The sequence below is a fragment of the Neomonachus schauinslandi genome, chromosome 5, assembly GCF_002201575.2.
Source record: "Neomonachus schauinslandi chromosome 5, ASM220157v2, whole genome shotgun sequence".
Taxonomy (NCBI): domain Eukaryota; kingdom Metazoa; phylum Chordata; class Mammalia; order Carnivora; family Phocidae; genus Neomonachus; species Neomonachus schauinslandi.
This window is the reverse complement of record NC_058407.1, coordinates 139998894-140012863: the sequence shown is the minus strand read 5'-3', so window position 1 is coordinate 140012863 and position 13970 is coordinate 139998894. Positions and strand designations below refer to the sequence as shown.

Sequence of the window (13970 nt, the reverse complement as noted above, 5' to 3'; positions counted from 1 at the left end):
AGCTGCCAAGCAGAGGCAGTACTCCAGGGAGCACTTGAAGGGAAACCCTCAATTCCTGCCTCCTCAGATGCAGAACCCTCTCCCAGCCTTGGAGACAGGGAGGTAACCAGGCTTCTCTGGGCCAGGGCGAGCAGCAAGCCACCATCGACATGGGCTGCCTCTGCCCTTCCCAAGCCCTGGCTTAATTACTCTGCCAATTTTGGAAGTAATATATACTCACAATTCTATGAATCTCCAAGGCCAAGATCTCTCCAGAAATTAAGGCATTTAAATTTTCACCTCTCCCTTCTGGTCCCTGGGGTCTCATCTGGCCCATAGAGGAACAAAGTTAAGCTCTTTTATTCCAAGCATGGGTGATACCACTTATCTAGGGCCCTACTCACTATCCTGTCAACAAATAGACTAGGGTTGGGGAGGAGGATAGCAGGGGCCGGCAATCAAGGTTTCCCCTGCAGTACCCACACATTCAGGTTATAAACAGCATTGCAACTAACAACTTTGTAGAGAAACCTGCACACATTTCAGATTTTTTTTTTTAGGGAACAATTCCTAGAATGTTGGTTAAAAAAATTTTTTTAAAGGTTTATTTATTTAGAAAGAGAGAGCTGGGGGAGGGGCAGAGGGAGAGAGAGAATCCCAAGGAGACTCCCAATGTGGGGCTCAATCCCACGACCCTGAGATCATGACCTGAGCTGAAACCAAGAGTCGGACACTAAACCGACTGAGCCACCCAGGTGCCCCCCAAATTATTTTTAATTGACCACATTTCAATTTGGAAACAAACCTCTGCCCAAAAGTTTTTACTAGTTTATTCTGACACCAAGAGTGAGAAAGCTTCTGTCGCACATACCCTCACCAACATGGGGTGTTATTATTTTTTAATTTTTAAAAGATTCTATTTTATTTATTCATGAGAGACAGAGAGAGAGAGAGAGGCAGAGGAAGAAGCAGCCTCCCGGCAGAGGAGGGAGCCTGATGTGGGACTCGATCCCAGGACCCTGGGATCATGACCTGAGCTGAAGGCAGACGCCTAACCGACTGAGCCACCCAGGTGCCCAACATGGGGTATTATTATTCCTTACCTCTCTGCATCTGGGTGAAAAGATCTCATAATTTTAACGTGTATTTCTTGGTAAGTTTGATCACTTTTCCCTATTTTTATTAACCATTTATATTTCTTCTATATATGATTTTTACAGATGTGTCCAACATGATATTTTTGTTTGGGCTTAACTGGGGGGTGGGGGATTTTCTAACACAAACTTTTAATTTTCTTTTTAAGTAAGTTCTGATGTGGTTTGAAGTGGTGGGGTTCAGAGCCAACAGCCAAGAAAGAATTCTTGAGATGGCTTTGGGGCAAAAAGGTGGTTTTATTAAAGCACAGGGACAGGACCTATAGGCAGAAAGATCTGCACTTGGGTCACGAGGAGTGGCCGATTATATACTTTCAAGTTGAGAGGGGGTTAGGGACAGCAGAAGCCTCCAACGTATTTTGGAAACAAGGTTTCCATGACCCTGCGGAGGCTAGCTATTGTTAGAAAAAGGTCATTTATTACTGTCCAATAAAAACTCAGTCATGAGACCCTTCAGATGTATATCAGTGGGCCATATGCTTGGAGGATGATTGCTAACCTATATCTTGGTGGGCAGAGAGAAAGGAAGTTTCCAAGGAATTTTTTTTTTTTTTAAACATTTTTTTTTTTTTTTTAAGATTTTATTTATTTATTTGACAGAGACACAGCGAGAGAGGGAACACAAGCAGGGGGAGTGAGAGAGGGAGAAGCAGGCTCCCCGCAGAGCAGGGAGCCCGATGCGGGACTTGATCCCAGGACCCTGGGATCATGACCTGAGCCGAAGGCAGTCGCTTAACCAACTGAGCCACCCAGGCGCCCCTCCAAGGAATTTTTATATGTCAAAGTAGACTTACAGGCTCCTGGGGGGTGGGTGGGGGGAGGCCAGGCTAAGATTGCCTTTTGCCCTTACCAAGGTGTCAACATCGAGGCAGAGGAAGGTCATTCTGCCTTTTTCAAGGCCTTGTCAGTGGGCTTAAGCAGCAAGGAAATCTAAGTTTCCTCTTTTGCCTTTGTTTCCCACATCAGGCTCCATACCCAGTGTGGAGCCCAACGTGGGGCTTGAACTCATGACCCTGAGATCAAGACCTGAGCTAAGATAAAGACTCAGATGTCCCTAACAAACTTTTTTTAGGAGTATGCTTGCCCATGGCCAATTTTCAGAAACACAGCAAAAGGAGATATGGTGAAAAGTAAGTTTTCCTCTTTCTGACTCTGAGTGCCAGAGTTCTCCAGATAACCACTATTGCCAGGATCCTGGTATCCTCTCGTAGATCTTATTTATGCGCATAAGCAATATGATATTTTCACCAATAAAAAGCAAGTGTGAGTGAGGTGAGGGTTGAGCTTAGATACAGGCTTCTGTTCCTTCCTTCTTCCCTCTCTTCGAGAGAGCTGGCCACTATGCCATGGGCTGTGGGTACAAATGGTGACCGAGATGCATTCTCTGCCTTTGAGCAGATATATGATTACAAGATGGCCTGATAAGGGTTTCCACAGAGGCACTTACACCGGACAATGGGAATTTTAGAACGGACTATGAGTGAACACATATTTGCTAAGTGTCTGCCATATGCTATGCCCTGCATCACAGCCCTTCCTGAGGGACCTTGTATACTTCCCAACAACTCTGAGAAGTAGGTATGGTTGACCCCATTTTACAGACCATGATGCCTACACTTTCCTGACTCACCCAGGGGGACAGCTGGGTTTCAAAAGGCAGGCTTTCTAGGAAGACCCTGAAAACATTTTTCCAGGGTCCCAGAAACAGACCATGAACGAGCCACTTCATACAAGCACTGTAAATGGTTGACCAGCATCTGCCTGGCCTGAGAGGGCTCTGGACCACTCTGGGAGCACTCCCAGGAGAGGAAAAGGCTCTATGAGACTGGCTTGAGGTGGGGGAGATTATTCTGATTCGTGGTCCTGAAGGGTTTATTAACATTTGCATGGATCAAAGCCACTACAACCAAGAACCAAATATTTTGCTTCCAAAGAAATTCCCTTTTGGTGTAAAATGCTACAAGTGTATATATTGGGTCACCAAGGATGATCCTGCTTGCTGCAATAAAACCAAGACAGAGGGAGCACAGGATAACCATGTGGCCACTTGGCCTGGTCTCGGAGTGTCAGGCCAGCATATTGGGAGGGTATGGTTCTCCAGTTATATTGTCAGTACACCCTGAGACTGGGCTTACTGCTCAGACTCACAAAAGCTGAGGCTTAAGCCAAATTCTGGCTTACCTGTTTATGGTTAAGGGTCACTGGAATACTCCTAGTCCTGCTCCAGATGCCTCTTTCTCTATTAGGGTTCCTAGGAAGCTAGATCACTAATCAGGAAGTTCTTGGTGAGCAGGGGGTATGAAGAAGGGAACAGAGTCTTAAGGGAGATCTTTTACTCAAGCCCTGGTCCAACACAGCAGACCCTTCTACGGTGTCATGAATGCTTGTCCCATTCATTCAACATTCCTTTGCCTGAGCAGCACTAGGAGGGTGCCAGACTCTTGCTGACTCTTCTTCCTCTTGGTTCCACTCAGACTAGGCCCCTCTGGTAAACACATTCCTTTTCAGACCCACAGATCACAACTTGATGAGCTTTCCAGGCTTTGCTTAAAGTTACTTCTTTTTTTTTTTAAAGATTTTATTTCACAGAGAGAGAGACACGGCGAGAGAGGGAACACAAGCAGGGGAAGAGGAAGAGGAGAAGCAGGCTTCCCATCAAGCAGGGAGCCCGATGCGGGGCTTGATCCCAGGACCCTGGGACCATGACCTGAGCTGAAGGCAGACGCTTAACAACTGAGCCACCCAGGTGCCCTGTTACTTGTTATTTCTGAAGAAATTGATTTCATCTCAATTTTCTCAGCTTAATTCTCAGCATTCAGCCTTATGCCCCTTCTTTCAAGTTCTTGGGAAACATGTCATTGCAGGAAGCTCTATGTGGACTATGTTGATGTGTCTGATCGCTTTTGAGCACTTCTTGTATGTTAGAGTGTTGTGTCACACAGTATCTCATTTAATCATCCTAACAACGACATGAGGTAGGACCTGAGGTATTTACACTCATTGTTCCTCTTTTGCAGCTATGGAAACTGAGGCTTCAAGAGGACAAATAATGAATCCAAGATGTTAGAGCTGTTAAGAGCAATTTCAAGCCACACAGTCCAACTCCAGACTAGTTTTGGAAGAAACACCTACTCACTGTAATAAGAAAAATATAGAAGAGCATAAAGAAGAAAAAAATTACCATTTGCTCACCAACCCAAGATGATCACTTAACATTCGCCCCTCTTCAGTACATTTTTAATAATGATAGTATTTTGCATACAGTTTTGTATTTTTCCCTTAAAAATTTTTAATGTTAGCATTTCCCCATATTATTTAAAAACTCCTTATAGGGCGCCTGGGTGGCTCATCCGGTTAAGTGTCTGCATTGGGCTCAGGTCATGATCCCAGGGTCCTGGGATTGAGCCGCATGTTGTCTGGCTCACTGCTCGACAGGGAGCCTGCTTCTCCCTCTCCCACCTGCCCCCTGCTTGTGCGCGCTCTCTCTCTCAAATAAATAAATTTTTAAAAATCTTTTTAAAATATTGACTAATAAAATGGGTTTCATTCAAGTAGGTTTCCTCTGTGAGCGCATCATCCACAGCAGGACACAGCAGGCTTTGACTCACTCTCTGCAACTCTTCTCCCAACTCCAGCTGGCTCTGTGCCTCGCTCCTCCAGGTACGGCCTTTCCGTCTGCTGCAGGGGAGAAAGAGGCCAGGCCATCATGTCCCTCCTGGCCACGCCATGCTGTTTCTGTTCACTCCTGGGCCAAGTGTCTCAGACAGTTAAACCCCTGATCTCAGAAAGCTTAATCTGAAGGATCCTTTGGGGGGAAATTAATTGTCTAAGCATGTTGTCTTCTCGTCTACTCTCCAACCCATTGTTCCTTCTCCATCCTCACTGTGCCCAACCTGTATGCTCTGTAGATCTTATCATCCTCCAGAAATCTCTGCTTACAGTTTCTATTTGCAAGAATCAGTCAGTATCAGTAGGTCCAGAATCTTCCTTTGCAAGCATTTCTAGCCTCAGTGACTGAGAAAATTCTGTTAGAGTCAACACAGAGCAAAACCACTTTCTGGTCACAGGATTAATGTATTGGAGGCACAACTTAGAGCCCTTAGCCCCCTTCCTCCTTCCTTCCTCCTTCTTTCCTCCTTCCTCCCCCCTTCCTCTCTTTCTCTCTTTTTTGAGTTTCTTTCTGATGAAGGAATTCCTGCCCAGGTAGAGGTAATCCTAGCTTCAAAGTCGTGAGAGCCTCTTGCTGTGACAGCAGGTCCTGCAGGCATGACCAGTAACCATCATTCCCTTCATTAGAGACTGGATACTAGTGAGCCGGGGTTCCTAACTGCCCAGTCAGGCATTCTGGATTCCTGCGAGAAAAGCCTCTTGCTGAAGTTGGGAGAAAAAACTAATCTTGCTTATCTGTACTCTTCTGATACATCCTGATATGGCCCTGCCAATTTCTCATTGGTATTTACATCTCACGAAGGATACAAAGGCTGTAGGAACCAGAGACATACTTATTTTTAAGTAACGGACCCTGAAAAACAGTACTGTCTGGGAATGTTAAAAACGCCAAACGTAGAGAGCAATTTGTTCTGGAAATTATGTTTAAAATTACCAGGGAAAATATCTATACTTAAAAGAGAACATTGGTAATCTCTGAATGATAAGAATGTAGTGCTCTTATTTTCTGGTTTTTTCTTATCTGTATTTTCTAACTTTCTAAAATGCATATATACTGCTTTTCTAATAATAAAAAGTTATTTTTTTAAAAGATTTCATTTATTTATTTGAGACTGAGAGATAGCGAGAGAGCATGAGGGGGGCAATGGGCAGAGAGAGAGAAGTAGACCTCCTGCCAAGCAGGGAGCCCCAACTTGGGGCTTGATCCCAGGACCCTGGGATCATGACCTGAGCTGAATGCTTAATTGACTGAGCCACCCAGACGCTCCTATAAAAAGTTATTTTTAATTTTTAAAAAGATAATGTGATCTTCAGAGAAACAGCAGATCTTTGGCTACAGAAAGAATTTTAATACATACAGATTATTATTGATATGTTAAAGGCTGAAATGAAGAAGCTTGTCAGAAGGTTGTGGCAAAAGGATTTTTGAGTTTGTTTTTTTTTTAGAGAGTGTGTGAGTGGGGGGGGGGCAGGGGGGAGAGGGTCAGAGGGAGAGAATCTTAACCAGTCTCTGTGCACCCCAGGATTTGTGAGTTTTGAATATTAAAATCTGTTACTTGAGGGGCACCTGGGTGGCTTAGTTGGTTAAGTGTCGGACTCTTGGTTTTGGAGACTGAGCCCCGTATCTGGCTCTGCACTCAGTGTGGAGTCTGCTTGTCCCTCTCCCTCAGCTCCTCTCCCCACTCTCTCTCTTTCTCTCTCTCTCATAAATAAAATCTTAAAAAAAAAAATCTGTTACTTGAACATATAATGGATATATAGTCAAGCATCTCTGATTTTTAAAAAACAAAGTTAGGCATATAATTCAGTCTTATTCTTTCAATCTTGGTCTTAGACTTTGTATCTCATCTCTTTACTTTAAGCAAGATCAATCTTTCAAGCTCCCTTCTTGATCTACTCTGCTCAATTTTGGTAGTTAGAGGGTCTCGGGAAGATTTACTTTCCTCTCCCATTTCAGAGATAACTCTTTCTCTCTGGTTATCATTGAGTTAATACCACAAGCTTCATTTCTGGTCATTGGAAACTGTGTTTATTTCTTTGTTATGAGACCAAAGTTCAAAGGAAAAGGCCACAAGAGCCTCTTGTTCTTGGTGAAGGGGCCAAAAATCAAAATCAGGAGAATCTGAGCCCTAAACGAGATATCCTTGACATAAGAATAGCATTAAATACAAGCACAAAGGAAGGAGGGGAGGAATATGACTACTTAAGCACTACCATGATTCGATAATGAATGTGCTTTCAGTTTAGACCTCCACATACCAGGCTGTTAGCTCTTCTTCAACATTTATGCTTTGGATTGGTCTAGCCTGTGGGGAAATTTTTCCTTATCATTCTTCTACCTGTCCTTTCACCACCTTTCTCCTCCCCCTAGCGCCCACCCCTAGATACTTCTTTTGTGACCCCTTGTCAGAAGGCCTAGATCTTTGTTGTTAACAGATGTCACTTGTGGCAGATGCTCTTAGTTACCTATTTGATATCTGTTCTACTCCCTTCTTTTTCTTTTCTAACAGAGCCCTGATTTTGTGCAGGTAGTTGGCCAGGGGAGGCTGGGTCCTTCTCCCAGTGCTAGGGGGTGAACCATGGTTGGTCAAAACCAATTATGGTAGGTATAGTCTTTTTACCCTTGATAATGATTGGTTTAGGATGGGTATCTGGCACAATGCACGTCTGCATGTATTATGTGGATTCCATTGTCACTTTCACCAACATGCCAAGGATGGCAGAGGAGAAAAATGGAAGCATTAAGACCTTGATGGTGTCACTGAGCCACTGAATTAACCAATCTGTATCTGCCCTACTTTTGAACATAGTTTTGTTGGGTTTTCTGTTACTTGCAACTGAAACTGTCCTGTCTGACATTCCACTGGTTTCCACTACTTATTTTGTCAATTCTGATAATACTGTTTCAATAACCATACAACAATTTCTTGAGTAACCTTTTAGATACAGGCACATGTCTGGCACTAGAATAAGAAAATAATTATTGAGACTTACCCAGTATTTTCTATTAAGGTACCTATCATCCTTGCTTTTTCACCTTTGTAAATTGACACCTTTATAAACTGACAACTTATTTGAAACTACCCTCTGAGGAGAAGCATTTGGAACTCTTTGCAGCTGAGGAAAGCAAAGTTGTATATTGGCCAAGATGACCCAAGCAATCAGTGGCAAAGCTTGAGAACGAGCTCAATTTTAAATTCCAAATCCCTAAACCACCGCACCCAGTGTCAGTGAAGTGTAAAATATGTGGCAATGGGACAGGTCGAATGTGAGGTATCAGGAGGCATACGGCGTCTCGCAAAGCAAGCCAATGGCTTTATCCCGCTTGAGACTCCGCTGTGTCTCTGAGCCTGATTTGGCTCAGCTCGGCTGCAGTCGCGGGGCACAACGCCCCTAGAACGCACTGGGGCATGGACTTGCAACCTGGTCGAAGCCAATCTGAATTCTATCCACGCAGAAAACACCCCTTTTCACTCCACGGCCCCACAGTCCGCCCAAAACACAGCGGACTTTACTGCTCAGGCCAAGACTAGGACTTGCACTCGTGGCCACTCACCTCACCCTGGCCGGACCCACGTTTTGGGCCCACGGGGCACTGCCGCCCAAACCCACATTTCGGTGCCAATAGTCCTTCGGGTTCGGAATCTCCCTATCTTCTTACTTTCCTTCTTCCCTGAAACATTACGTCGCTCCGGGGTCACCCCACCTCTTCACACACTACCTATTCACTTACCTGCCTGCAGGTAAGCGGGCAGGAGCTCACCCTGGAGACCCAGGCAGCGGAACCGGAAATACCTACTTCGAGAGACAGAAGGAAAACTATATCTCCCAGCATGCCCAGCGAGTTTTCTCTCCTCTTGTTAACTTACTCGATTGGTCAACACACGAGAAGGACTGCCCCCTTCGGAGTACCGCTGGCCAATCACAGGGCAGTTTCATGAACGCATGGGGGCGGGCCGTTTCCGGCGGCTTTCCCGGCAGCTCCTGCGTAGAGGAGTGTGGGAGCTTTGCAGTGGCTGTGGCTCTCGGTCTAGAGTGCCATTTGGGCGTCGCCCTCTGCTCTTTCTGCCCTGGGAGCGGGAGACTTTCTAACATCACTAGTCTCGGAGCGGTAGGTGGGACCTGCCCCGCCGAGGAGTCGGCCCCTCCGAGGCTGGGCTGCGGAGAGGAGCCTTCAGTTCAGGTTTTATTTATTTATTTATTTTTTAAAGATTTTATTTGACAGAGAGAGATAGTGAGAGAGGGAACACAAGCAGGGGGAGTGGGAGAGGGAGAAGCAGGCTTCCGCCTGAGCAGGGAGCCCGATGCGGGGCTCGAACCCAGGACCCTGGGATCATGACCTGAGCCGAAGGCAGACGCCTAACGACTGAGTCACCCAGGTGCCCCCGGCTCAGGTTTTAAAGGGGCTGGGAAAGCGAGGAAGCCTTGGGAGTCCGTGGAAGGGCTTTGCAGCCAAATTGGCCCTTCTTGAGGATGATTCTCTCCCTTCCTAGATCTGTCTCGAAGTCAGTCTGGCCACTTGAGGAAAGCACTCCCACCCCCTGAGATGGCGTCCACGCTTCCAACAACCGGGGCCCAGGTAAGTAAGGTCCCTTCTCGGGGTCCCAGTTCCTGTCGTACTTTCCGGCCTCTGCCTGCCTTCCTTTGGAAGAGGGTTAGGAATGCCCGTCTCGGTGGGAGGGCTCCCGATCCCCAAATAGCCCTTTGATCAAGCTGTCTTCCCGGGACCAGGCACTTCGGAGAAATGGCGTATCACATTCTTCCTTTCAGAACCACCAGCTGGGAGCAGGGCCCATTGGAGAAGGCTATCAGAGTACCTCAAAGTGGTTTTCTGGAATGCTGCTCAAACTTGCAGATTTCTAGGCACATCCCACACCTTTTGAATAAACACAGAAACAAAAACCCCAGGTGATTCTTAATCACGTCGAGGTTCTGTTGGTTTATAAGACTGGTAAACTAAGGGAAGGAGGACTAGGCCTGGATATGATTCTAAAGAGAGCTTAGCAGTTGAGTGTCATGTGCAAGGAGGAGAGAGACTAGCAAGCAGAAGGATGTTGGGAGAACACTGGAACCACTGTCCCTTTTCATGATTCTTCCTGGGCTGCTCAGTTTTCTTTCCCTTAGAGCATCTGTATGTAATGATTTCCCTCCCTGAGAGTTCCCTCATCTTTTCTAGAAGTCTCTTCTAGAACTTCTTACAGTTTACTGTCTTGGCCCTTATACCACTGTCTCAGAAATTATGTCCTTCCCAGTTTCCACCACCACCCTTAGAACCCATTTATACACCATCCCCAGCACTCAGGAACCTTTTACACCAAGCCCCTTCCTCCCTTGGTTCTGATGTTTCTAGCTCCTCTCAGTCTTCCTAAACTGAGTGAGGGGGTGGCCTTGGGGCCTCTTGTCCTGAGATGGGCTCTAATGTTGTTTCAGGGGCCAATGCTGTTTGAGGATCTGGCTGTGTATTTTTCTCAAGAGGAGTATGTGAGTCTGCACCCTGCCCAGAGGTCCCTCAGCAGAGACACTACACAGGAGTGTTTCGAGGATATGGCCTTGATGGGTAAGGCAGTTGTTTTTCCTGCATTTTGGAACTTTAATCAGTTCTAGGAACAGGATCTCATGTCTCATTCACATGTTGATATGGGGGCGTGGGACCTTTTTCTGGGTGATCTATGTGGATATGACAAGAACTTGCATGACAGTGCAGTAGTCAAAGGATGAGATGATTTCTTAAAGACAAAAAAAAAAGCCTATCTAGTACAGTGACTGTGGTTTTGCATGAGACATGGCAGTATCCAGTAATCTTCCCAAATATTTGTTAAAGTCAATTCACAGTTTTACTTGCAAAACCTCATGAGTATAGGTTCTTGTCATCTACTAAAGATTCTAAATTGATTTACTCTTAAGGGGGTGCTATGCCATTTTCACATAAGGGGAACTATATGCAGAAATGTTCCCATGCCTGAGTAGAGTTTGTCTCTGACTAGGGTTGACTCTTGGAACTATATCGTAACTCAGGTTTCATATTTTCCATCTCTCTCCTCATCATGTTCATGTTTCCCTCTACCTTGTTGAACATAAGAAGTATAGTTATAGCTATTCTAACATTGTTGCTACTAGTTTCATCATCTGTGTCATTTCTGGGTCTGTTTCTCTTAATTGATTTTGCTCCTAGTTATGGGTCATATTTTTCTGCTTCTTTACATGTCTGATAATTTTTGATTGGATGTTGGACATTGTGAGTTTTATGTTGCTGGATGTTCATTTTGTTGTATTTTTAAAAATATTTTTGGACTTTGCATTTAAGTTACTTGGGATCAGTATGATCCTTTCAGGGCTTGCTTTTTGTTTTGTTAGGGTGTATTCAGAGCAGCCTTTAGTCTAGGGCCCATTTGACCTGCTGCTAAAGCAATGTCTTTCTGAGGATACTGCCTGATACCTTGTGTGTTCCATCTTGACTGTCAGGAACATGAACTATTTAACTATGTATGATGTGAACTCTGAAGATTGTTCTCTGTGTTCCTTTTTGATGATTCTTTTCCCAGTCTGGGGTAGTTTCTTCATGTGCACTTACAGATTAATGTTCAGCCCAAGTCTTAACGGGGCCCTACCTAGATGTCCAGAGCTCTGCCTGGGCACCTGCCTTGTCCCCAGTATTTTGTTGTCAAATTCTAGCCATCTTGGCATCCCTGAATTTGGTCTCTTCAAAACAGCAAAACCACTGGGTATCATTTGGGTTCCCACACTGCACTGCAGCCCAGAAATCCTTTCTAGGCAGTGTGCTAGGGCAGTCATAGGGCTGTTTCTCTGGAAGGAAAGACCCCTTTTATATTGATATGTTGGCTTTACAAATTAAGAATATTTGGACAAATATTAAAAAAGAATGTTTTTTGGCAGCCCAAGTTTTATCAGCCATCCCAGCAGTGAGACCAGTTATCATTTGGCTGCTGTATGCATGGCAGCTCTACCTTGATCTTTCCTCCAGGAGAGGTGAAGAAATTTTGAAGAACTCTCCTGATGACAATAAAACTATTTCTAATAACCAGATTGTTTCTCTGCTAGGTAGAAAAATACTCACTTGCTCTCTTTCTTTCTCTCTTAAATATGAATCCCAATCTCTATTCCAGTTGTGGTTATTCAGCGGTCACTTGAGATTCCTTAAATGATGAAAAGTTCTTGAGACTCAGGAGACTAACTGGAAACCTTCTGTAGACAGCATCTACCAAGATTGCCCTTAGTTCCTATCCTACTGGACCCTAACATAGTTACACATCTTTTCCGCTTCCTTCTCACAGGATCACTAACAACTAGATCCTCTGGGAAGTCAGTAGAGCCTGCTGGCCTGATTTTGTATAGTATGAGTGTCTGGGTTCTAGGATAAGCCATCTACAGATTCTTGGTCCCTGTGTAACTAGCTTGTTCTTTCCCCAGTACCACTTGAGGGTGTTATCTATGCTTTGCTTTGTTTTGTTTTTATCAACAGGCGGGGAAGGCAAGACTGAGATTTCTCAACAGTTAAATCTAGAGTCTGCGGGATTTGAAGAACTTGCCCCAGAAAACTCCTCCATCACTGTGCCCCTTATCTATTACCCAGAAAAATCTGAGACTGGAGTTGGAGACCCAGAAAGGAAAGTATCAGGTGGAGCTCCTGCTTGCAAGAAAAGGTTCATAAGCCTATTAGTTACCATTGAAAACCAAACCCCATTACAAGAACTGTCTCAGTGTTTAGGAACCAGAGCACTTTCTGAAATTCTTGAATTTCCTGGGGAAGAAGCCAAAAATTTGTACAAGTGTCCTGAATGTGACGAAAGCTTCAGTGATAACTCATACCTTGTTTTGCATCAGAAAACTCATTCAGGGGAGAAAAAGTATAAATGTGGTGACTGTGGGAAGATTTTCAATCATAGAGCCAACCTGAGGACACACAGGAGGATCCATACTGGCGAGAAGCCTTACAAGTGTGCTGAGTGTGGCAGCAGCTTCCGCCAGCACTCACATCTGTCTCGGCACATGAATATCCACATAAAGGAGAAACCCCACACATGTGGCATATGTGGGAGAGGTTTTATGTGGCTCCCAGGATTGTCACAGCATCAGAAAACCCACGCTGCCAAAAAAGCCTATGAATGTACTGACTGCGGTAAATATTTTGGTCCGAAAACAAATCTTGCTTTGCATGAGAAAACGCACACGTCAGCCACCCAGTACCAGTGCACTCAGTGTGTGAAGTGCTTCGGGCAGTCCTCACACCTCGTCCTCCCCGAGCAGGGCCATGCAGATGACTCTGAACACTGCAGTGACTGTGGGGAAAATATGCTTTTGTTCTCAAAATTTAAACCTTTAAAATGTCCTGAGTGTGCAAAGACCTTCCTTCGTGTCTCTGAGCTTATTTCCCATCAGAGCATTCATAGAGGGGAAAAGCCCCATAAATGCAAAACATGTGCAAAAAGTTTTATTTTGGACTCAGAGCTTGCATGCCACCAGAAGAACCACACAGGAGAGGAACCTTTTAAATGTACCATGTGTGGGAAAAGTTTCAGGTTGAATATGCATCTCATTGTTCATCAGCAAACCCATACGAAAACCACCATGTAAATATAGCAAGTTTTCATTAACGCTGTGCTTCTCAGTATCTATACTGCAAACTGAGGACCAGTTACCCTTTATGTACCAGGCACTTTACATGCATCCCATGTCACATGTCACTTAGTCTCCATCACAACCTTGCTTTAGGCACTATGATTTCTGTTTTATAACTGAAGAAGGATAATGTCACAGCTAGTGAATGAAGCCAGGATTCTAACTCAGCAACTCAGTCACTGTTCACATTCCATTTGTATGAGCCAGAGAATGATATGGAACTTTTTTTTAAATTCAGTTTTCATTAAAATGAAAGTTTGGCTAGAAGTTCTTTTAATTTTGTTACATGGTTTCTAAGTAAGTTTTAGAAGAAGGAGAATTTCCTTTTTCTTTCTTTCTTTCTTTCTTTTTGGCCAGTTCTGCAGATCTAGTATCTAGGAAAGTAATCTGTCTCTGTCTTACACTTTTTTAGGTTATAACTAAATGTAACATTTGTAAGAGATGATATTTCACATGTGAATTTCTGATGTGGTTTAGGAGCTTTTACGCCTGTGTGAAAAGTTCCCAAATACGTGGGCAAGTTGGTGTCAT

The 13970-nt window shown here is 44.6% G+C and overlaps 1 protein-coding gene across 1 annotated transcript; it reads left to right on the top strand.

The window, feature by feature from the left end:
• The first annotated feature begins 9307 nt into the window (after positions 1–9307).
• ZNF597 (zinc finger protein 597) lies at positions 9308–13675 on the top strand. Its single transcript, XM_021698275.1, has 3 exons — positions 9308–9381; positions 10233–10359; positions 12283–13675. Exons 1-3 carry the CDS (start codon positions 9349–9351, stop codon positions 13392–13394), a joined length of 1272 nt encoding a protein of 423 aa, XP_021553950.1. The 5' UTR covers positions 9308–9348; the 3' UTR covers positions 13395–13675.
• The last annotated feature ends 295 nt before the right edge of the window (positions 13676–13970 follow it).